General features: G+C 47.8%; 1 protein-coding gene across 1 annotated transcript; it reads left to right on the forward strand.

The window, feature by feature from the left end:
- Positions 1-272: 272 nt before the first annotated feature.
- WNT11 (Wnt family member 11) lies at positions 273-23,572 on the forward strand (the record flags this gene model as incomplete). Its single annotated transcript, XM_082498569.1, has 5 exons — positions 273-355; positions 9,755-9,990; positions 10,749-11,026; positions 12,494-12,786; positions 23,195-23,572. The coding sequence occupies 5 exons, from the start codon at positions 273-275 to the stop codon at positions 23,367-23,369; spliced, it is 1,065 nt and encodes a 354-aa protein (XP_082354695.1). The 3' UTR covers positions 23,370-23,572.
- Between the last annotated feature and the right edge of the window lie 835 nt (positions 23,573-24,407).

Genomic DNA, 24,407 nt, shown 5'->3' on the forward strand with positions numbered 1-24,407 from the left:
AATCCAAACTTTTTCGTGATTCATAAACCACTCCTTTGCAATTTGGATAATACATCTCTCTCTCTCTCGCTAAACTTCAGAGTTAACCATAGCTCCTGCTCTTTCTTTCTCTCCTTTCAGGTTGTTCATCTCCAAGGAGGAGCAACACCCAAACTGCAGGGAAATACGTCGTGCAGAAAATTAGGAAAACTCCTTTTTTTTTTTTTTTTTTTTTTTTTTTATCCTTTGGAGAAGCTGATTTCCTTCGGCGAGTGGGGGACGGTGGAGGAAAAATGAAGCCGAGCCCGCGATTTTTCTTAGCTGGTTTTCTGTCTTTGATTCTGCAGACGGGGCTTTGCTATGGGATAAAATGGATGTAAGTACCTGGCTATCTCTCTGCATTTTTAAAGTCTTTGTAGGAGTTGCTGGTCTCATACCTGTTTTGTGTTTTTATTTTTTTATTTTTTTATTTTTTTTTGCAACTGCTATGTGAAGCACACTGTAAAGCCATTTAAAGAGCAGCAAGCGCCGCATTTCTCCGGGCATTCATTGATTTCAAGTGTGTGTACTAGGGGCTTGTGCTAACAATACATCTCCATCTTCTTTCCAAAATATGCATGATTTAGGCTCGCTTTTTCTCCTCCTCATTGATACCAAAAAGGAAAGGCACACACTTGAACGCTCACATGAGCCACTTAATGAAGTTTCTAGCGTTAGGTCCTGCCACGCTGGGAAACTCTCCCACCGGGACCGCTGGTCGTGCTGAGTAGGAGCTGAGAGCAGTAGGGACGGCAGCTAAGATAATGCCGCCAATCTCCAACCGCAGGGGATGCTTGACAGATAACATGTTTTTTTCATGGACCTTTTAACCTTTGGATTTCGTAAAGGGTGTTAAAAATGAGGCAGGGGGGTGGAGGGGGGAGGAGGGTGAAGAAATACCAGGGAGTGTGGTCAACTCTGGATCGAGTTTCCTCGGAGGTAATGTCACTGCAAACAAAGTGAAAACATCACTATCTCATTTCTTTGCTTAAGCAAGCAATCAATTAGTTGCTTACTGCAAAAATAAACAAACAAGCCCCGCCAACACCCATCTGGTTTCACGTCCTTGATGAGTGATCTGTCTTTTCTACTCGGGTTTGAAGCCCTGCACAAAATAAATAAGGGGATGTGGGCGAGCCTCAAATGAGCATCTTCCGTAAAAGAAAAGGCACGATAAAATGCAACGCCAGGAAGAATCTGTTGTGTAGGGTGTAGTGCGTCGAGGTGGGGACCTTGGGGTTAGGTGGGGAAATCGAGACAAGAGGTTCCTGGCTCATCCCTCCTTCTGTGCTATGTATAAGTCCCTTTCCACTGTCCCAGTCATTGTCATTTGAGGGTGTCCCTATGCCACCTTGTGTAAAGGCTCTCTTAAATTTGGACATCTTCAAGTTAGATGTTGTCTTGTTGGAGCCGGTGTTTTCACTGCCCTGCATGCGGTCATGGGAAAGAGGACCTTCCAGATGGGGATTCACCCTCTCCAAAGAGAACCATCCAACGCAAATGTCAAGAGATGCCCTCTGGATGTGCCAGATGGGCTGCAGGGAGCTGGTTGAGACCACATATCCACCTTTTATATACGTAAAGAGAAGCAGGGTCAATCCCTCCATAGGGTGTTTAAATGCATATGGTTAGACGTGAAGAATAGTCACCTACTTTAGGGCATCTTTAATTTGCTGTCTCCATACTCGAAAGACCACCTTGGAAGTAGAGGAGAGTCAGGATCTGATTCGCTCTTCACCATCGCTCTTCACCATCTTGGCTTTACACCTTGTAGTAGTCACCACAGCTAAATTTCATAGCCCAGCTATTTCTTTCTGCCAGCTTCCTCGAGTGTTTCGGCTCTCAGCTCGGCACATAACCAATGCCTTTCACAGGGTGGACATCTCCTCTCCGCAGGAGACTTAGCGACATGCCCATGGGCTGGCAGAGCCTGACTCGCTTGCAACCTTAATTTCTATGCAGCACAGAAACAAAGCTGGTTTGTGGCACCCTAATTCAGCAGGGCACTACCTACAGATCGATAACTGAGCGGAGGGGCTCACTTATATGCTCGGTATGAGGGTCCCACTTAAGCAAGGTGCTAAATCCCCCGTGAAGGGCCTGGGTTCCTCCGCAGGGCAGGGGTGAGACGAGCTTCAGAGGGAACCTGGTAGAACATTGACAACCCGTAGATGTGGAAAACAAAGGCTGGAAGGCAGAAAAAGCTGGAAGGCAGGGCAAGGTCCTAATACCTTTGCTGGCAAAAGCAGCCTCTCGGCCGGTAAGTGGTTAAGCCGCGAGGGTTGCTTTTGGGGATGGGTTGGAGGGGAGGCAGTTGGAGGGAAGATGCTCTGTGGTTGCCGCTCCTCCCCTTCCCAGCAGACATCCCCCTATCAAAAAGGCGAGTGGGGAAGATGAAAGCTGGGATTAAAGCGGCATTTGAAGCATGAACTGCATCCAGATGCGCCGCCGGGGGCTCCCCTCACACCTGCTTAAAACCTGGCGGAGACCTGCGCTGCCTGTCCCAGGGCACTTCACAACTGGGATGCTGCCAGCTGGGATTTCACAAAATTATGTTGGGGTTTTGATGTTTTTTTTGTTGTTGTTTGTTTGTTTTGTGTTTGGTTTTTTTTTTTTTTTTTTTCATTTGCATTTTCTCCTCCCTTCCCCACCCTTGTTTTTCTATGGAAACGCAGGCCAGTTTCCCCTCCCACCCCCCTCCCCTCCCCATCGCCCTCTTTCCCCCGCTGCAGCCATGCTGCCATCCTTGGGGTGAGGCGACCGTCCCTGGAAATAGCGTGGGTAAACCCTTGGCGAAGGGAGGTTGATTGATACTACCGAATACCGAGTGATACCTCGGAGCTGCAATCCCAGCCCTAAACTCAGGCGCCGAGTGCTGTACAACCCACCCCTTCCCTCTCGCGCTTGTGGATGGAGAGAGGTGGTGGTGGTGGGGGGGAAAGGACGGGATGAAGAGGGAGGAAAGTGCTACGAGATGTTTTCGGTCGTGAGCTTGTCTCAGCGGTCCGCTCCCTGCGCCGTTGTTGTAGGCACGGAGCCAGAGGCGAGCTTCAAAGAGGATTTGGGAGGGGAGGCTGGGAGCCGGGGCAGGGAGGGGGAAGATAAGGAGGTGGGTTTTGCCAGCCTGGCAGGCTGGGTTTGCAAGGCTGAGGAAGAAGGAGGACTGATACGAAAGGCGATAGGAAATTCAATTTTGATTCGGCACGTGATGTAATTGCAAGGGGAGGGGGAGAAGAAAAACACACTTTTCAGCCGTTTAGGACTTCCCTGTAACACGAATATCCCCTGTAAATTAGTAAAAGCGGGGAGAAGGTAAAAGGGAGCTATTTGTTTTATTTTATTTGGCTTATTTTTATGAGTTCTGTGGTCCACATCCCCAGCTGTTGTAAATCGGCATCGTGCCCTTCCCTGCCGCCGAGGCATGCACCACCGAGCATCCCGTGTGCTGCGTGGAGGGTCAGCATCTCGCAAACCCGCTCTTGCTGCTGGAGAAACTTCTTATTTTGGGCTTTTCCATTCAAGTTCCAGGGAGTTGCTCAGGCGCAAGGTCAGGATATTGACAGATCTTTGTGGGATCAGGGCTGCCATGGAGAGGCAGCCTTTCCATTCAATGCATGTGACTCCCCAGGTCTCAATTTTTGCACACTAATTTTTGCAGTGACTTTCCCATCCTCAGAGCAAGGATTATTTTTTGCTTCGCTTTGTGGTCCCCAGTACCTGTTTTGCATCACAGCAGCTGGGGAGGTGAGGCAGCCATCAGTTTCAATGGGAGATGACTCTTGTAGGAACTCTTATCACCTTACCCATCTGCTTTTGAACCCCCTTTAGCTTTCCTGGGGGTCTTGGGTTTGGCCAAGCTGGTTGCTGAAGCAAATTGTTTGAGTAGAGCTGAAAAAGAGATGAGCACTAGAGGGAGCTGCGGCCAGATGTGAGTGCTGCAGAGGTCTGCAGATGTTGGGATGTTTGGGCACAGAGTGGCTTTTGAGGCACTCCTGCCTCCCTGGGGGTTGGCATCTCCTCTGCCCAGGTGCCAAGACAGAGGTTGGACTGTCCCTCTGTGTCGAGTGTCACCCTCAACATGAGGGTGGTTGCGAAGAGGCCAAATGCAGCAAGTGGGTTTTCTGCATGGCTTGCAGGATCAGCCCATGAGAGCAAGTGGTGGCATTAGGAATCCCATCATTTTTAAGCAGAGCTTGGTCACTTTGGGAAGTCCCCGGATGCCCCCGTTGTGGTGGCCTCGACATGCCCCATGCCCTCTGAAGCCATCCCTAGCTCAGCACTGTCCCCAGCTGTGAGGTCAACTTTGCTGTGCAGTTCCCGTGGTTAAATCACAGCCCTTTGGGAGCAAAAGGTGCCTCAGCCGTGCATTTCGGTGAACCCGGGATGTACCCCAGCTCACCGACCTCGAGCAGCACCGCAGCCGTTCTGCAGCCAGCAGAAAGCAAGGGAGAAAATGGAAAGATTTTGTGCTTCCCGGCAGCTCCTGCTTCTCTCCTTCAACCGGCGGGGGGGAGAGCTGGGACATTGGGGCACGGGCGCCTGCGAGGAGACCGTCTGCCTGGCAAGGGGGCCGCTAGATGAGCTGCCGTGAAAGGACTGCAGGACGGAGACGGCGGGAGGGGAGCGGGCTGGGGGGGAGGAAAGGGGAGGGGGGGACACAACGGCTTTGAAGTTTGCTCTTCGCTCCGTAGGCAGCTCGGGAAAACTTGACAAAGCTCCACGGCCTTCCTCGGCGCGCGGGGAGCCAACTCGCCGCTGGCATCGACTTCAGTCAAGCTTGGGCTGGAAGTCAATGGCCTTGTGCCCACTACTGCCAGCGCTGGATTTGGCACCGTATCTGAAAGCAGCTCTTATTTTAAGCTTTTACTTCAGGGTTGGGTTTTTTTTTCCCCGCTCCTCTCCCTCTTCCTCCTCTTTATTTCAGTTTTTTTTTTCTTCTCTCTCTCTCTCTCTTTTTTTTTTTTTTTTTTTTTACCATATAAATCCCACTTCTCTGTTTGAAAAGGCTTTGCAGAACCACTGGAAGCATTTACCAGGGGACGCGGTGGCTTTCCCAGTGCTTGTGGTCCCCAGACCTGATGCAGGGCACGGGCTGCCTCCGACTACCAGGAGCTTAGACAAGGCATTTGTAACAGTCCTGTGAGCCTTTTCCAGTTGAAAACCTGAGAAAATGAGGCTCCTGCAGATTAAAGACTTTCAATGAGACTGAACGCAAAAAACCTCCAGTCGCTGCCTCTCTTTGTTAAAGTTTACCACACACTTCACTCTGCAAAGAAGTGTCGTTTTGTCTAAATCTTTTTGTTTCGCCCAAATCCCTGCAAGATTAAGGGGTTTAAGAATAGGCATGAAAAAGAGAGTGCCTTCACAAAAAGCAAAGCTGACAATTTGGGGCAGAAGTTCACGGTTTCACCAACAGTCCCTCCGTGAGACCTTCTTGGGTCACATCACACAGGATGCGGAGATGCCCTCCAGAGAGAGCCCACATCAGAAAGACAGGAGATCCTTCCACCCTTTAAGGGTGTTTTAAAGGACACCAATGCTCCACTGCTCGGTTCAAGGAGTTTTTCTCCCTTTGGCTTGACCAGGAGTGGTGTCCTACTCACAGTGGTCCTTGTGAACCAAATAACGTGGCTTTCACTGATGTCTGCTCAGATCTGAAGGTACTTCTCCCAAGCTGCTGTTCCTATGAATAGTCTCATGGAGCCCAGATCTGCAGAAGTGGACCCATACCTCTCAAAGGATCTAAAACTGTAGAGCATTCATGTTTTCAAATTAATTTATTAACTGCCTGAGATAATTAAAAGAGTAAACGAAAGTCATGATCCATCCGTGCATCATATTTCCTCTGTAATTATGTTTATGGTTTTCTGTCAGTATCCATAACTTCAATTGAAAGCCCTTCTATGCTGTATATAAAGCAGGAGATGTTTGGTTTGGGGCATGTTTATTTAAAGGGATGGGTCAAATATGTATAATTGAAAGAAAAGCAAACACCAAACCAAACACCCCTCAGTTGTCTTCAACTTTCTGCAGAATGAAGAATGGGGCAGGAGAGTCAAGGGAGGAGAGCACGGCGTTAGCAGGAGGAAAAAGTGAAAAGCAGCATTTCCAGGGTGGCAGCAGGCAAAATCCCCACGTGCTGCTTCTCAGATGATGGGTGTGAGTCCAAAGATGTCCAAGATAGAAAAACCAGGGACTTTTTCCTCAGATTGAGGACTAAAGGCTGTTCTGCTAACTATGCCCTTGAGGGCTGCTTCATTCAGGCTGCCTGTGCCCCTTGGGCTTCAGTTTCCATCCCAGTGCTGGTGGTCAACGGAGACTGGGTGGACATGGGGTAGAGACCCACCACTAAATCCCACCAGAGACAAAACTCTTATGGGGAAAGTTGATTTCCTTTCTGCTGCACCACAAATGGACTGTATTCCCCAACAGTGTCCTTTGCAGGTGGTGGGCATCCCTCCTTGGTGCTGCCAGAATTTGGGGAGCACGGCTGGGGTTGGTGCCTTTTCATGGGGAGGGTTTAAAGCGACAAGGGGTGGAGAAGACATTTCTGAATGTGGGACAGAGACTGAGCAAACCTGGGCTGTCAGGGCATGGACTAGATGACCTAATGGGCCTCTCACATTCCTGATCTGTGATTTATAAAAGCACTTTTTGGTCTCTGCAAGCGACTCCAGTAACTGTGAGTTTTCTTTTCCATCTCCATTACCCTTTACTTTTTCCTCCTGACGCTTGGAGATGTTTCCAATTATAGGTTCTCACAAGCAAAGGCATGAAGTTCAGGCCTGGGAGATGTTCAGAAATCACCTTCCTGCGTCTTGCATTTTTATTCTTGGTGGGCTCCGTGGAGCTCGGTTCATTCGACGAGAAACAGCCATTGCTGCCACTTACTGAGTTCTCCTCAATGGGGCCACGGTCCTTCCTCTCCTGACAGTCTGGCAGATATTTTTCCCTCTTCCAAGAAGAGAATTTCTTTCTCGATGCCTTATAAATCTGCTTCTCTAAAGGAGATCATTTCAGGCCATCTGTAATAATGTGATCTCGCTGTATCACATCCCCTTTTATCACAATGGGGATGAGTTTCAGTCTGAATTCAATTCTCATCCCGACTTGTAGGTGGTTATTTCTGCTGTTCCTCATCTGTCTGTAACGGTGAGACGCAGATGCCTCAATGTAGGCTTCCAAGTCTTTTAAAAATGCTGAAGGCCTCTATACAGGATTAGAAAAAGTGGTGCAGGACCTAGGAGATATATGCACCCACCTGGAGGGCCAGGTGGAACGTCCCAAGGCCTCCAAAGTGTCACTTGGCACCTCTGATTAGAAAACTGAGTTGGTGCCCCATCAGACAGCACCTCTCAGAGACCTGGAGCATTCCTCATTTGCCCAAAACTCAGGCTGTGAAGCTCTTTCATTTAGTCTGCCTCACCCTGCCTGCTTATTTTGCTGCTTGGACATACTGTGCTGGAGTATTTATCATCTTTACTCTATTAGTGACGAGCTGCTTTGGCCTCTTGCCTGATTTGCGTTTCAGCCCATTCCTGAGAGTTGCTGATAGGCTTTCTGGGATAAGTTTTCACAGGTTTCTGGTGCCAAGTGCTAGGGGTTGGACACATCTCACCCAGCTCTGTGCTTATACAGTCCAGATGTCTGCATCCGAGCTCAGTGCCTGGGCTGCATCTATAGGCAGTGCAGAAAAGGAGCACTTCTAGGGCATGATGTTATCCTACTGTAGATCTCAAAAGCACAGCGGGCTAATTATTCCCTAGACTTGGCTTTTTCTTTCCATGGGCTGAAGAAGGACCCTGAAGGACTCCCATGAGGTCCACGCTGTAGAGCTTTGCAGTCAGGTGACATTCATACTGTCCAAAGACTCATGCCTGTACCTTCAAGGACATGATATATCTGAGATACCTGAGGACCCAGAGTATCACCAACAGGTTTTTGTCTCCACCAGCTCAGGTCCAGCACTGGTTCATGTCCCAGGCGGGATGAGCTGCCTTCTGGAGGTGCCCCTCTCCAGACACAGAGTGTTGCATGAGCAACAGTGTGCAAGGGACGGAGATGAACTGCAAGGCATAATTTCTGATGATTAAATACTCCACTTTTTCCTTTCTCTTGAAATTCACTGGCCAAAACTTCTGTTCGCTGTATATTTAATGGACCTCTTTAAATATATGTATGATGTATATATTTACATTGCTAGCAGAGTGGTGGCTTCCCTTCCAAGTTTACCACTGATTATCTAGTGCCAGAAATGCCAAACTCCAGCCGCCTGGGAATTTGTCAGTGCAGACCTACTCAGCCCTAGCAAGGATCGTAGCTTTTCCCTGCTGGAAGAGCGGTTGGGGTTAGCAGTTATGCGCAGCCCGGAGAGAGGTCCAACATACACAGCAGCTGGTTCAAACCAACCTTGAGGGAGCTGGTGGAACATAGATGTGTTTTCCTGAAAACCGGAGATCAGAGCTAATACCCCTGGTCTTGGTTAGGGCTCAATTTTAGCTCCGTTTCCATCTCATTTAACTTCTGAAGGACGTGGATGTTACAGTAATAAAGTGAAATGCACCCAGAAATGTGTCTGCTAATAAGCCAAACTAACCAAGATGGCTTAGGATGAAACTGGAAGGCAACACATTTAACAAGGAGAGAAGGAAATATGTGTTAAGGCAGTTGTGTTGCCAGGATCAGATGCCAGTTACTGATGCAGCCAGCTAGAAAGTTGTTTTATGGGAATGAATAACATTTATGACTACCCTAAGCAGGTCATAAAGATACAAAGAGAGTTACACACCAGGCTTCTGCTGATCGCTGTGGGTGCTTGGAGAAGAAGAGTGCAGCCACCTACGATGCATGGCACCGTTTGCTTTTCTCTTTTTTAACTGGAAATGTTGGCAATTGCCCAGTACAGAAAACAATGGCGTCTTTGGAGTTTTGTTGGTTTCTTCCACGGTAATATACGTGTTGATGCTAGTGGATCCCTTCTCAGTTTTGACCATGGTACTGTCTTTGCATATACTCTCATTGGGTTTCTGCACTACATTTTCGGAGACTAGAGAAACAGACTTATCTATGTGCAACAGAGATGGAATTGGTGGAGACCCTTGGCATTAACTCTAAGGAAAAGCATCTGTTTTGCAAACTCGGTGGCTTTTCCCTAGGCCTTTCAGGGGATTTTTTCCATAATTAATTACATGACATTTAACATAATCCTTAGAGAGTGTGTGAGACAGATGCTGAATGCAAAACACTGATAACACCAACTTCACTATTTTTTTTTTCATTTTTTTTTTTTTTTCTGAATACCACAGTCTTGGAAGACCCAGCTTTCTGTTATCATGGAACTGATGGGTCATTTTTTACTGTGTTGGGAGGTCTGTCCTCTTCATTCTTCAGCAAAAAACCTTCCCATAAGGATTTACACATTCAGTCAACTTGGCGTATGCCCCAGGACCTTCGTGCAGACTCCCCTAAATGACGGAGAGAAATGTGCGCTTCTAGAGGGTGTTTCTTCCCACCTACCTGAAACACCTACTTTAGATGAGATAAATCCCTCTTAAAAGTTGCCCATCTTCCTCACCAGCTTTAACTAAGCGCTTATTTACAGGTAGCTAAAATTAAGTCGGATGAACACAGGCCAAAGCATTCACTGAACTGGAGGTGGTGGAGAAATTAATATTGACCTGAAGATTAATTTTTTTTGCGGGTGTTAATGCCTTTTTGCATGTGCTTGTCTCCTCAGAGCTCTGTCCAAGACTCCTTCGGCTTTGGCCCTGAATCAAACCCAGCACTGCAAGCAGCTCGAAGGCTTGGTGGTTTCCCAGGTGCAGCTGTGCCGCAGCAACCTGGAGCTAATGCAGACCATCATCCAGGCAGCACGGGAAGTGATAAAGACCTGCCGTAAAACTTTTTCAGACATGCGGTGGAACTGCTCTTCCATTGAGCTGGCTCCTAACTACCTGCTGGACTTAGAGAGAGGTAAACAGCACTGCTGGCTCAGCCGGGGACATGAGTGAGTAGAGTCAGCCAGAGTGTGTGTATGTGTGCTGTGGCTGGGAAGGGGTCTTGCTACCAGGGTAGGGAGGGACTGCGTAGCCTAGTTGTCCTGTTCGCTGAGACCATGTTCATCGTTTTGGTGCCAGTCATGCCTGGGAGCTCTTGGGTCCAAGAGCTGGTCTCCCACAACTCTCACAAAGCATGCCACCAATCTGGTCTGCTCACCCCATTAGGAGTCGTGGTGTGGCTGCGCACAGCCATGGAGCTGCTGTTCAGGGCATGCAGACTTGTCAAGCTGCACACGCCACGTGTGAGGCTGCACAGTCAGCTCTGGTACGGGTCAGAGCATCCTTGCATGCTTGTGCTGCATCTCTACGGCCTCCTACCACCTCCCTCACCTCCATGCACACCAGCTCCATGACCTGCTGGCAAGCAGCATCCAGCGCAGGGCAATAGGGGGCAGGAGAGTCCATGAGGTGGCTTCTTCACATGCTCCAAGAGCAGATCACGCTACAATGGACAAGTTGCATAAGTCCATGGGCCTCTTTGCCCTGCTGGGATGTTGTCTCACGTTGAAGTGCTCACTTAGGAGATGTTTCCAAGCTGGTGATGGCATGGGAGGTCTCAGCTGCAGTAAGTTGGTGTGTTTGCTGTTCTGTGGGGTACAGATTGTGTGGGTCTCTCTTTGGGGAACATTTAGCTGTCCCAGGAGGCTGAGCTGGAGTTCTTGTCTCTTCCAGGCACAAGGGAGTCAGCATTTGTGTATGCCCTTTCTGCTGCTGCCATCAGCCACACCATTGCCAGAGCCTGCACCACCGGGGACCTCCCTGGCTGTTCCTGTGGTCCCATCCCAGGTGAGACACCTGGACCTGGGTATCGATGGGGAGGATGTGCAGACAACCTCAACTATGGTCTTATCATGGGGTCCAAATTTTCAGATGCTCCCATGAAGATGAAAAAATCAGGATCACAAGCCAATAAACTGATGCATCTGCACAACAGTGAAGTAGGGAGACAGGTAACAAATCCACGAGAGTTATTGTAATTGTACAATCATCTGTAGTGGTCGGTCGCTCTGTGAGGTTCAGTGTCTCTATCAGCTAGCGAAAGGAGCAGGTTTCTCCCAGATTGCTCTGAACTCCTTTGGCCTGCTGAAGACGGTGGCTATATAACTCACGCCGGGACTCAGGAGGTCCTGAATGCTATTATCAGCCCTATATAACCGTGGGTGGGATGCCTCATTGCCGCCCTTTCCGCAGCCAGGGACGGCTCTGGCTTGCTTACCCCAGGAGGTGTGTGGTGGGGATGGGTCCCGTCGTGCTCTGCCAAGGGCGTTGCGCTGGCGAAGTGCTGTGTAAGCGCGGAGGATTATCATCTAGCAGACGCGTCCAGCAGCGGCTGCCTCCCAGCCATCCCCGCAGCCAGGAGGGCTGATTTTTCCTTCTCAAACCGCTTCGCTAGTGATTATTCCCATATCTGGCAGAAGCCGCTTTTAACAGCTTGCACCTCGTGGAGGGATAATGCTTACCACGCGCAGCACTTGGTGTGCGCCCGAGGTGCAAATCCCCATCTTGGCCCTCCGTGCAGCTGGATAAATGGGTGGGGGACTGCAAAGCTGACCCCTGAAACCCATCTGTGGGGCTGCAGCGGTTCCCTAGGCTGGTCCTACCACGCAGCTTGGTCCTTCCAGGGCTTCCTGTGCTCCGGCGCTGGAGCAGATAAAACTCGGAGCGTGTTGAGCTCATTGGCAGCTTACTGTGTAGCTACGGGCTGAACTCACCTTTGCAGAGCACAACCATGCTGATCTTGCCTCCCATGGGTGTTTTTCTCCACCGATCCCACTCTATCTGTTTGGGTTTTTTTTATTATTATCTTTAATTTTAGTAACGTCCTCAGGTTTTGTTTTAATTGCAATGGGCACATTTTTGTTTGGGACATAGTGTTGCCATGACTGATGGATTCATCCCTTCCTGGCAGTGTCCTGCCGTGTCCCACAGAAATGAGACGAGTACAGAACCAAAGTAAAAGGCTCTTTTGGCCCCATGGCCAGCAGAAAGGCAGGGTGAGGGTGCCCTGAATTCATCAGAGCCTTGACATCTCTGTTACCCAAAGCCCAAAGCTGCCGGAGGCAGAAATGAATGTTAATTATCTATTTATGGATTGCTTTGGTTTTCAGCTCCTTAGGAATTCAGCGGGTGGGAATGCAGCCCTGTGTAGATATCTGATCAAAATTCAAAATACTTTTCTGTCTGCTGGCTGCAAAGGCGCCTTGGTGAAAGTAGTCCTGGGCTGATAGTGATCACCAAGGAGCCGTGGGATCTCATTCCCTTTGCACAGTAGCTACTCTAGAGTGACTGTGGAGAAATCAGAGCAGCAGTTCTTTACCATGGCAGTCCCTGATAAGAAAGTGCCTTCTTTAGCAAGCTTGTGGGATGTTTGGAGGTAAAAGAAGGGCATTTCCTAACTCCTGCATTCCTTTTTGCAGGTCTTGAAAGCCTCTCTTGAAATGAAATGTAAGTGCCACGGAGTTTCTGGGTCATGCTCTATCAAGACCTGTTGGAAAGGCCTTCAAGAGCTGCGAGACATTGCATTGGACCTCAAAAACAAGTATTTATCAGCCACCAAGGTTGTTCACAGGCCCATGGGCACACGCAAATACCTCGTGCCAAAGGATATCGATATCAGGCCGGTTAAAGAGACAGAGCTGATTTACCTGCAGAGCTCGCCCGATTTCTGCATGAAGAATGAAAAAGTGGGGTCGCACGGGACCCAGGACAGGTGAGGGTTTCTGCAGCGGGTTCTGACTGCACTCTGAGCCCCAAAGAGGGAAAGGCAAGAGGGGCAAGGGAAAAGAGGCAAATAACTGGGGAGGTAGCACATGCATTCAATTAAGGGACATCTCTAACATATGCTATGGTCTACAGGTGCCCAAGTGTATAGTGGTGGCTGTGGCCAAGACAAGGCAGCAGATGCCTTTTGCGTTATACAGGCAGGCACGAGATAGCTTTTGAAATCCCCTAAGTGGCTCAACCCTGTAGGAACTTGTAATGATCGAGCAGCTGTTTTTTACTGCATTGAGTCTCTCTAAGTCACTTCTTGCAGTCACTGATGATGTGATGAGTTGTTACTCTACTGTGAGGCTCCTCTAAGTAGGCAAGTGTTAAACCAATTAGGACCAGTGCTCCTAGGCAGCCTTAAAAAAAGCCCTGCGAACTACAAAGGTGAATTTTTATGATTATTCTTCCACTGCATTTTAAAAATACAGGTGTGTTTGTGTTTCTCATGTCTCTGCAGAGGAATTTCTTTATCCTATTAATATTAGTGATTTGGGGTCATCATACTCAAACCTCCACTGGGCACAGTGCTGTCCCTTTCACAGGCCACAGACATCCTTCCCAGGATCTGTTTAATTCCCTCCAAGACAAACCAGTTCCACATTTCAGCAGTCTGAACATCTCTAGGAGGGCAGCAGACCCTTCGGCAGCCAAATAATTGTGTGTTTCTAGAATTTTGCAGAATTTCCGGGATTTTTCTTAAGTGGCCACAACGGCTGGATTTCAAGCTGGCTCATTAGTTGCTATCTACCAACTTGGCTTTCTTCAGATAGTTCTCATAATTCTTCTTTGCAATTTGTGTTACTTTGTGGTGGAGACTCAGACAGTCAAGCTGCAAAGAGCACATGCCTGCCCTTTTGTGGGGTGTCTTTATTTAAACTCTTGTTGGATGTAGTGGTCCTTGCATCACTGTGCTTCAATGGAGAGAAGGTTTTGCTGTAATGGAAATGAAGTAAATGACTGAAATGCTGAAAAGATACTCTTTGTATACCTTTGATTCATATGAAGTGTTTGGTGAGTGGACTTTAGAAGATTTCCTTTGGCAACGGCCATTTAATCTGGAACTGCAACTCTGTTTGACTAGTGGAGCTGATCAGGAGATGATGACAGTTGAGTGAGACAAATGTGTCCTTTTTGTCTTCTGATGTTTTGTGGCAGTTACTTACAGTTTTGTATTCTCCATTAGGATCAAAACCAATGGCTGGACTGCTCTACAAGAGCACTTATCTGGCAGCTCTGTGGTGGGAGTATCAGGCTGACGTTCATCGCCAGCCTGGTGGTAGAGCAGTAAAAGTGAAGATGTTTACGGGTCACTGAGGACTGAAGGAAAAAACGCATATATTGAAACTGGTTTCTGAGGGAAAATGTCATTTGAGTGGAAGTGATATTTTTGTGGACTTGTATGGATTTTGACAGATCTGTGTCTTGAAAAAGACCTCTTTGTTGTGCCACTCCATTTTGAAATGAAAAAAAAAATTGTGGAGGTTATTTGGAAATTAGTTTTATAGGAGTTGCATGAAATCAACAGGTTGTGTCAAAACCAAACCAAATCTGTTACAGATTTGCCAAGCAAAACATTTTCCATGAGCTGAAATCTTTTCAAGGGAGAGGGAGGGGTGACTTCTTCTTCATCTAATTTCATTTTACAGAAGATTTTGCCTTTTTATCCCAGCTAGGGATGAAAAATATGTCAAGGTCTTGAAAGATATTTTTTTTTCTTCTGAGTATAGGAAAATGTGTATTGCAGGCGTCCGTTTATCCCAAGCTGGGCGACAGCAGTGATTGTGAGCCTGCCAGGCGAGGGTCCATGGGAAGTGAGATTGAGTGAGGATTTAGAGGACCGAGATATTAAGGCAGGAGGGGATGACTTTCAAAAGGAACCTGTCAAGAAATACTCCTTACTCTCAGATTTGCAAGATGGTGATGGCCGTGGGAGGGGAGGAGGGAGAGATAGTCCCATGTTGAGCTGCAGGCGTCTCTCAGGCCAAGTTTTAAGGTCATGTGTAGTTACGCTCCTTTTCATCGCAATCCATCCGCCAGCTCTTGAGAAGATGCCTGGTGTCTCAAAACTGGCACGTGTAACACAAGACTTAGCAGCCCCTTTTCTGCATTAAATTAGCAGCGGACATATGTGTAAAATGCACTCAGTGTGTTTGCAGATGGGTCTGTTATTCCTGGGGGGAGCAGGGAAAAGGAGGGGAGCTTCCCTGACCTCCTCTTCCCATGGATGCCTTTTTCCCTTCTTAATTTTTCTCTTACGGAGAGGACATCTAAATGTATTTTAAACGCAGTGGCTCTGTTCCAGCCAGCCCTGGGGCTGCAGAGATAGCGCCTAATGACAGGGATGAGGGAGGAGGAACACAAAAGGGATGCTGTTAGAGAGGGCAGGGAAAAATGTGGTTCATGCTTACTCCGCAAAGATGTAAAAGCGCTTCCACAGATATATCCCAAACAGGTTTTTATTTTATAAGTCAAGTCCTGGAGGCGCTTGAGCATTTTATCCTTGTGCACGTCAAAATTTTCCAGAGGGGGGGGAGATCCTGCTGTTTCCTACTAGGCTAATTTTTAAGGTCTTTTATGGTAAATGCAATCAAAAAGGGATTTTTAGTGGTCCCTCAGTTTGTTTTCTCTATTCTCTTCCTCACCACCTGCCTAGTCCCTCTGTGGCCTTTTTCTGGCCATGAACGTGGGTGCGGGGATCAGCACGCAGGATGTTACAGTGCGGAACCCCCTCACCACGCTCCAGGAGACATCTGGGCATCTTCAGCCGCTTCCCAGCCCCACTTTCTACCTCCAAAGGGGTGCAGAGGGGAGGGGACCCCATTAACAACCCATTATCCTGTTACGGGGTAAAGAAACTCAGATTGCTGCATTGTCCTTACAAAACATGAGTAGTTTTGCATCATAAGCAGAAAAAGTCCTTTCCCCCCTCCCGCTCCCCCAGGTCTGGTGCTTGCCCAGAGCACGCTGGAAGCAGGACAGAGGATGATGGCTCAGTTGCAACACCTTGGACGTATTGAGTTTCAGCATATGCTGTAGGGAACAATAATCCTACACGGGCAGGTGGGTGGAAGGGATAATCTAATCGGTCGCTTCCATCTCTCTAATTATCCCTCACATTATGGGGACTTATTGTGTGTTTTTCAGGCAGGAAAGGGAATTGAATTACCTTGTAGTGGAACCGCGTGAAAATCCACTCGGAAAACGCGCAACCGTTTACTCAAAAGCCTTTCAGAGCTCTTCGCTGAAAGGATTTCAAAGCCTTATTTTGACCAAGCCCGAAATGTTTTCTAAGACACCTTGGCCTTCCTTGGTTTCATGTTGAAATTAGAAATGGTTAGGAAATCTGCATGCCTCCAAGCGCTTGGGGTGTATCCAGGTTTCAAAGCCGGGGAGCTGAGCCTGAACCTGAGATTTGAAGCCTCTTTGAAGTGGCTCAAAATCTGATTAAGGCGCTGAGTTTTGCAACCGGTGTCCAAGGCTCCTGCAAACAGGTTTGCTGCAGCCGCAGCCCTCACCGGCTCCAGCCAAACTCCGTGTGCTCACAGGCCGCCCTCACACTTCCATAGCCAATAAAAAAAACAGTCTGGAGAAAAACCTAAAGCAGCTCATCTGCGGAGCAGCAAGTGGATTTTAAATACAATACTTTAAATACAACAAACTAACCACTGGGAAAAAATGTATATATTACCACGTCAGAGCTTTCTTGGGCAGAAGCACCCTATAACTCATCTTTTAAAAAGGTAGTTCAGCTTCTCCTGCCTGAAAAATTCTTTATCAGCTTTGAGTAAATGATAAATAATAGCAGATTATAAAATTGAGACCTCTTTTGTGAGAAAAGAAGCAAAAGTATTAACCTTCTTTATCAGTAGGGTGCAATGTATCGTATTTCAAAGCCTGTTTAAGGTCCCTTAAGGAATCCGAGGAAAGGGAAATTCTGCCATGCATGCAAAAGCCTCCAGCTCCCGAAGCCTTGCAGAGATAACTGAGCTGTTTATTACTGATTTTTCCCAGAGCAGTCTTGGAGCCACGCAAACGCAGCTCCCTCCCTGACGGGGATGGGAAGGAACCCTCTTGCGCCGCAGAAATCGGGCTGCGACGTTGCTCTGCAGCTGAGTTGGGTTGACCAGCCACCCCTCCTTAGCTGACTCACGCGTGGCCATCATTTGGTGGTTGCTCCTTGCTCACGTCTTCATTCTTTTCTGCAATATAAACCATTAATCTTAAGTGTCTCCCAAGGTGTCTTTGGCTGGTATGTTTTCTTGGGTAGGAACGTGCACAAAGTTAGCTGAGCATCCGTTTGCTCCTCAGTGGTGACTGCAAAGACGTAGTGGCTGGTGGTTACCTCTTTGGCATCTTGGTGGGGTCAACAGCAGAGCTTATCAAATGCTGCAAAGAAAGGATGCAGTGGTTTTCAGTGTTCAGTTGCAACCCTTTGCTTTCATGCCACTTGTTTCTTGCCAACCCCAGAAAATGCTTTGCCTCGCGTGATTATATGGGCAATGAGATTTCTTAGCAGAAGCACTCATATTTCTATGGGGAAGAGGGGTAGTTATGGGTAGACAACAGCATTTGGTGTTTGTTTTTTGTTACAGCCTCTTTTAGCTTCTCCCACTCGTTGAGGGCACCAGAAGCGATATGGTGCTTTGACTTGGTTATAATGTGTATCGTGATTTAGTCATTTTTGGAACCGTTATCAGATGTGCCACCCTCTTTTAATGGGATCCAACAAATGATGAATAACGAATAGCAAATAATTCTTCTGTGAGTGCCCCAGAAGTTTAAACTGAAGGAAAGTCAGGAAAATAGCATCTTTCTGTTCTTCCCACCTGCAGTGGAGGAACTTTCCTAGGGAAATGTGCTTGTAGCTGGTGGCCGTTTCAGCAGTTGGGCCAGCCGTGCTTTCTTCGGCTTTTTCTCGGTTCATCCCTGGGGATGTTTGACTCCTTCCCACTTTGAGAGACACAAATTTGACCGTAAGGGTTCCTGAACAGATCTGTGAATAATGAATTTATTGGTGGAAAGAGTAATTTCATACAGTAAAATTGTAGCAGATAGTCAATTCAGGGGATAAAAAAATGCAGCCAACTCTCCTAAACGTACTAAGTCCCTCTGCATCAAAACACCATTGGAGTTAGGGAACATCAGTGTTGGGAATGACTTTCCATGGAGCCTGATCTTTTCAGGAGTGAGACTGAACTGAGACCACCTGGGCCGTTACTAAAGATGTTTGTCTACTCTGATCCTAAAACTGTTTCCCTAAATAACCTGTTCCAGGGCTTTACTATCCTCAGAGTTATGTTTTTTCTTAATCTGAATTTACCTTTTTTTTTTTCTTTTTTTTTTTTTTTGCAAATCAACTTGGTCATTTCTTGTCCTCTTTTCTCTGCATATAAAGACCATTTCTTCTCTCTCCCATTTGCAATGATCTTTTATAGATGGGAAGACAGCTCTTCTTACAAACTTCTGTAAATCAGCTCTTTCAACCTTTTCTACTTTCTGAACTGCTCCTCTGACTCTTCTGGGAACATTCCCACATTTATCTGGATCTTTCTCAAAGTGTGTTGCTTACTTTGCATTTTAATCCACTCTTGCAAAACGCTCTCAGCTCCTTTTACTCCAGCGTTATCCACAAATTTTAAAGCTCACTCTCTACTCCTCATTAATGAAAATACAGGCTGGTTCCAGGCTCTCCCTTGACGTCTCCTCGCTGACATACGCTATTGATAACTCTCTTTCGTACAGTTGTTCAGTGTCAGTCTCCAGTCGTTCCTTGTGGATGAGAAAGCAATTTAAAAGTAGTTAAGATCCTGCCCTTAAAATCTTATGTGAAGTTGTGCACTGTGATGTATTTTTAGCCAAGGCCCATTGTGTTACATACCTCTTGGGGGATTTGAATTATTTTTTCTCCTTCTTTTATATACTGCTGTACAACTTGACATTACTGGAGCAAAGGGCACTAAAGAAATGAATAGGAACTTGATTTAAAAGAGAAAAAATAAATTACTTCTTTACACAGCAGTACTGTCTTCTGGGACTTGTGGCTGCCAGAGGCACAGTATCACAGTATCACAGTATGCTAGGGATTGGAAGGGACCTCAAAAGATCATCTAGTCCAGTCCCCCTGTCGGAGCAGGAACACCTAGATGAGGTTGCACAGGAAGGTGTCAAGGCGAGTTTTGAATGTCTCCAGAGAAGGAGACTCCACAACCTCCCTGGGCAGCCTGTTCCAGTGCTCTGTCACCCTCACTGAGAAGAAGTTTCTTCTCAAATTTAAGTGGAACCTCTTGTGTTCCAGCTTGAATCCATTACCCCTTGTCCTATCATTGGTTGCTACTGAGAAGAGCCTGGCTCCATCCTCATGACATTCCCCCTTTATATATTTATAAACGCTAATAAGATCACCCCTCAGTCTCCTCTTCTCCAAACTAAAGAGACCCAGCTCCCTCAGTCTTTCCTCATAAGGGAGATGCTCCACTCCCTTAATCATCTTAGTTGCTCTAAGTGTCCATGGAGGCAGACTGAGACCACCTGGGCAGACGGTTTCCCTGAGGTCAGAAGGGGATGAGACAAATCCACGGCCAAGATGCCCACAACGGGAAAATGAGATGTAAATTTAGAATAGATATTAGTAAGAAATTCTTGACTGTGAGGGTGTTGAGCCCCTGGCCCAGGTTGCCCAGAGAAGCTGTGGCTGCCCCATCCCTGGAGGTGTCCCTGCCCAGGGCAGGGGAGTTGGAACTGGATGATCTTTAAGGTCCTTTCCAACCTAAACCATTCTATGATTCTATGATTCTATGTCTTGGCAGGAACATACCTTCTATCATCTCTAATACAATAGCCCAGGTGCTGGTGTTGTATCAGGAAAAGGACTAGAGAAAGTGGACAGATTTGTGTTCTCCTTCCTGAACAGCCTCTCCCACAGCCATTTGGAGATGTACTGGGCCAGGCAGGCAGTTGCTGTGACCCAGATGGACTTTTCTAATGTACTTATAAGCAGCTTCCACTTGTTAATAGGACTGATGGAGTGAGTTCCCAGTGGACATCTGGCCCATACCTGTCGTCATATGTCATTATTGTGGGTGACACAGTACAGCATTGGCCTCAGTTTTGCTCTCAGATGCCAGCTGGGCAACCAAAAAAATCTATCCTCATATCTGCCAATGGGACAGAAGCGCAATGGGATCCACAATGAAATTAAACGTGACATCTCCCCATAGCTTTTAAAATTAAAATCCCCCAGGAGCTAACTGATATGGCTTAGCCTCTCCCTCTGGGGGAAGACTCTTAGAAGTGATGGGAGGTCCTTCACCATCTCTGCTGAGGAGCCACCCCCGTGATGAGGCTGTTTGGGCTCAGGGAGCCACGTACCACAATGTTTCCGCAAATGAGGGCTGGAAGGGGAAGGTTTTGGACAGGCATATTGAGCGGGATTTGTCCAGTCAGCAGGGCTGACCTCCTCCCTTCTTGCATAAAGAAGGAAAAAGCCCCGTGACAATGTGAACGCCTGTTCCTGAGACAGGACCTTGGCGCGGATTACGGCTGAAGCATTGTTTTTCACCCGTCTTCCAAGTGCTTCTAGAGGTTACGGTGTTGTGTTAAGATGCAATCATCTGCCTTCGTATTTTCTCTCCGAGGCTCGGGAGGAGGGCATTTCTCTGAGTTGCTGGAATCGCGCTGGACCAGGCCCAAAACAAATGAGATTGAACTTAACCCATCAGCAGGGAGCCCGGTGAGATCGCAGCCGTGGGCTCTGAAAGCAGATGCTCGGGGGCAGCTTCTGTGGGTAAACGCTGGTCTTGGGGCTCCTTTGTCTTCCCCCACTTGCTTTTTGTGTGCACAGATACAGCTGACAGGCTACCTCTGTTTCAGCTTGTTTAAAGAAAAAGAAAGTTAATTCATCCAGGCCTGGGCTTTAAAGCAGAAAACAAAATCTCTGGTTAGTGGCATTGTCAGGAAAGTTTTCTAGAAGCCCGTCTAGGTTCGGGATGGGATCAAAAGCTTTGTTTTGGCTCTTCAACCCATCCATGCAGAACGTTTTTGTTCCTTTATCCAAAACTGAGGAGAGCTTGGATATTTTTTAATAAAATTTTGGGCTTTTTGTTTCTTTATTTCAGCCTGGGTGACATAGGGACAGCTATGGAAAGGTAGACAGGTATGGAAAGGTTCTCCTAGTAGATCCGCTTCTTTTTTTTTGCCAGCCACAGGAGTGGGTGAAAGGAAAGGGAGATTCCCGGGTTTCAATGCAGCAGGTAAAAGAGTTTTGCTCTGTGAATGGGGTAAATTTGACTGTTGGGTGCCTTGTAGGTTTGAAGAGTGAATGTCCTCAATGGTGAACTGGAGTCGGAGTGGACTCCTATTCCTTTTCTTGGCCATTTATTGAGCTCTCAGCACAGATGCAGGGCACATCCATCACTATGCTTCTTGTAGACTCCCCATCCTCTCTAGGTGAACCTCCGGGCAGCAACCTTTCCATCCACCGGTAAAGCTGAGTAAGGTTGTCAAATACACTCCCCTCTTCTAATGTCAACACGCCTATATTTGAACCTTTGCTCTGAATATTTAATGCGTTTACTAATACATTTATGAGGAGTCATTCGGAGGTTTCCTGGCGGAGGGGCCCCGGCTCGCAGGGGCAATAACAACGCCTTTGGTTCAGCGTTAGGCAAACACGCTCAGTGTGGTTGCAGACTTCGGCTTTGGTAGAGGCTTTCAAAGGTTTGTAAATATTTACACACACTCCCGAATGAGGGGGAGGATGGGGGGGAGGCTTTAAACACTGAACCTGGAGAGGAATGTGAGTCAGAAATAACAAACAGTGGGTCTGCCTGAGCCGGAAAAAAATAAAGGAAGAACAAGAACAAAATCTCAACACCTCATTAATCCTGTAACTTCTCCTAAAGCATTACCTCATGAGGAATTCCTATAAATCTCATGGATTTGTTTTCATCTATTAATGGAGTGCTCAGCTCAAGAGTCCGACTCATGCTCCTCTCTCCTTTCCCTGCCCCAAACCAGCCTTAGAGTGTTTCTGTTCAAAATAGCCATGCAGAAGAAGATTTAGGAGAGATGTCAGCAACTCCCCCACTCTCCAAAGGGCCTTTCCTATGGTAGGTTCAAGAATCCATCAAGTTCACAGCCCCATGTTGTTGGGTGCATCATGAGATCTGAGTGCTAATGTCCAGTCAAGCATCTGACCAAACATGGACACTTCCACCCTGGGCTATCTTTACAGCCCATGGAGAAATGACACCTCTAGGACATTGGTCATCTCATCCAAAAGTCAATGAATGTTGTGCTGTCATGTTCAGTGACCCAACTTGGCATATTTTAAGAGATAGCTGGTTGTCCTGGTTTTTGAGAATAGCTGTGGATCCATGATCAATGGATCAATGAAAGAGATTCCCCAGTTCCTGAGTTACTTCTGAAAACCTCAAACCAGCCGCTTGCAAGCAGACAAAGCGAGGGAACCCCTACACAATGTCCGACCTATCCCAGCAAGTCTGGCTTTAATTAAAAGCAGAAGCAAAACAAAAGGTGGAAGTCCATGTGATATTTGGTGACTTGTCATCCTACACTGTGCTCCTGCCGTGCTGTCCGCTCCTGAGTCAGGGCTCGGGGTGGTACAGGATCAGCTCCTCGGCTGCTTGTGCTGGGCTGGGGGACACTCAGGGAGGTGGTGGGGGGGGAAAGTGCAGAGTCTGGCCCTGCTACTATCGGTTGTGATTTCCCTGGTAGGGTCAGGGCTGCATTGTGGCTGTAACAGCCTGCTCGGGAGCTTTCCCAGCCCAGGATCGTTGGCACGGAGCCTGTGCAAATACTCTGCGGCTGCAGGGGTCCTCCTCCATCCTTTTCAGGTGAGGTAGTGTTGGACAAACACCGGTGTTTGTTCTTGAGGGTATCATCTTCTCCCACCTCCTTTCAGACAGCTTTGGAGCCTGCCCGGGGAATACAGATTGCGAGGGATTAGGAGTTTTTGTTGTGGTGGAGGTATCACAATAGCTTTGCTTGTCTGCCTGTATGGGAGCTAAGTCCTGCCTGCCCCGACTGACGGCAGCCTGAATGCCGCTGAGCCCGAACAGAGAGTCAGAAGAGGAGTTTAATGTTATTTTGGGTGCCAGAGCAGGTGATGTGAGTCCGATCCTGGGGTTCTCCTGCCTCCCTTGCAGGTGTGGAGGGCCGCTTGGCTGGGTCCTCACCCCTGCCATGTGCTTGCTGCAGCTGAGATGCAACCGTGCCGGCTTCCCCCAGCGCCTTGCAGAGCTGCCAGGCCCCAGCCACCACTGCAGGGCAGAGGTTTGGAAAGCCCTGCAAGGGATTTGTGCTTGCTCACCGCGTTTTCTTTCTTCCAGGCAATGCAACAAGACCTCCAACGGGAGCGACAGCTGCGACCTGATGTGCTGCGGCAGAGGCTACAACCCCTACATGGACAAAGTGGTGGAGCGATGCCACTGCAAGTACCACTGGTGCTGCTACGTGACCTGTAAAAAGTGCGAGAGGACTGTCGAGAGATATGTGTGCAAATGAACCCCCTCCTCTCTCCACCCGGGAGCTGAGACACCAGCGGCACCCCAGCACTATCCGGAGAAGAGAAAACATTTTCCCCAACTAGACGTCGTTTATCTTGTAAAGACACAGACTTGAAGAAAGATGATAGGAGGGAAAAAAAAAAAAAAGCAATCACACCAGTAAAAATAAGACCCTTAAAAAAAAAGAAAACCGCAAATGTTTTCCCCCACCAATAAAACACTCTCTGAGAAGACAAAAACTCATTTGGGATGGTATCTTCTTCCAAAGTATTTCCCATGGTTGCCAATGATGTCCAGCCATCAAGTGCCTTAGTATTTTGAGAAACAAAAGTAGAAACTATCCCCGGGGAAGAAGAGCGACTCTTGTTTCAAAATAACTAAGGCTCACACCTGCCTATGCCTCCTAGCACAGGTACTGAGTCTGCATTAGGACCATCCCAGAAGGGAAAACGCTACCACTTTTCAGCAATAACTGCCTTTGGCTGCCGAAGACTTAATTTTTAACACGGAAGCATCCATTCCGGATGATAAAGGTGGAAAGATTTCAGGTCAATGCCCTGAAACGAACAGCTCATTTTAACTTTTCTTTTACGCAGGTCTGCAACTTTGAAGTTCCTGCTGCAGGAAAAGCTGTCCATGATTTTCACAGGCTGGATGGGGTCTCAAATGGGTGCAAGAACCCCCATGCGATCCCAGAGGCAGTGAGAACAGGGTACCCTGAGAAGGGCTTTATGTGATCGTAGTGGAGCCGTTAGGATAAAATGAAGTCAAAATCCAGTGGGAAAAGTAAAAAAACAACAGCTCCTGCTGTCTTTGTCTCTTGCCCTTTGGGTGTGATGCCCTTAGTCACCGATGTTCTGCCACGTTGGGCCATCAAGTCCTTAGGGAAATGTGCCGCTGCCTCTTTTCCCCCCTGCAAAACTACCGACCCAGCCCCAAGAAACTGCAGAGAGCGGAGCGGGTCCGGTCCCGGCCGTAGGGAGTGCAGCCGTGCAGGGCAGCAGCTATTCCCAGCAAAAAGGAGTGGGAACGTGCC

The sequence above is a fragment of the Vanellus vanellus genome (genome assembly GCF_965231255.1).
Source record: "Vanellus vanellus genome assembly, chromosome: 1".
NCBI lineage: Eukaryota > Metazoa > Chordata > Aves > Charadriiformes > Charadriidae > Vanellus > Vanellus vanellus.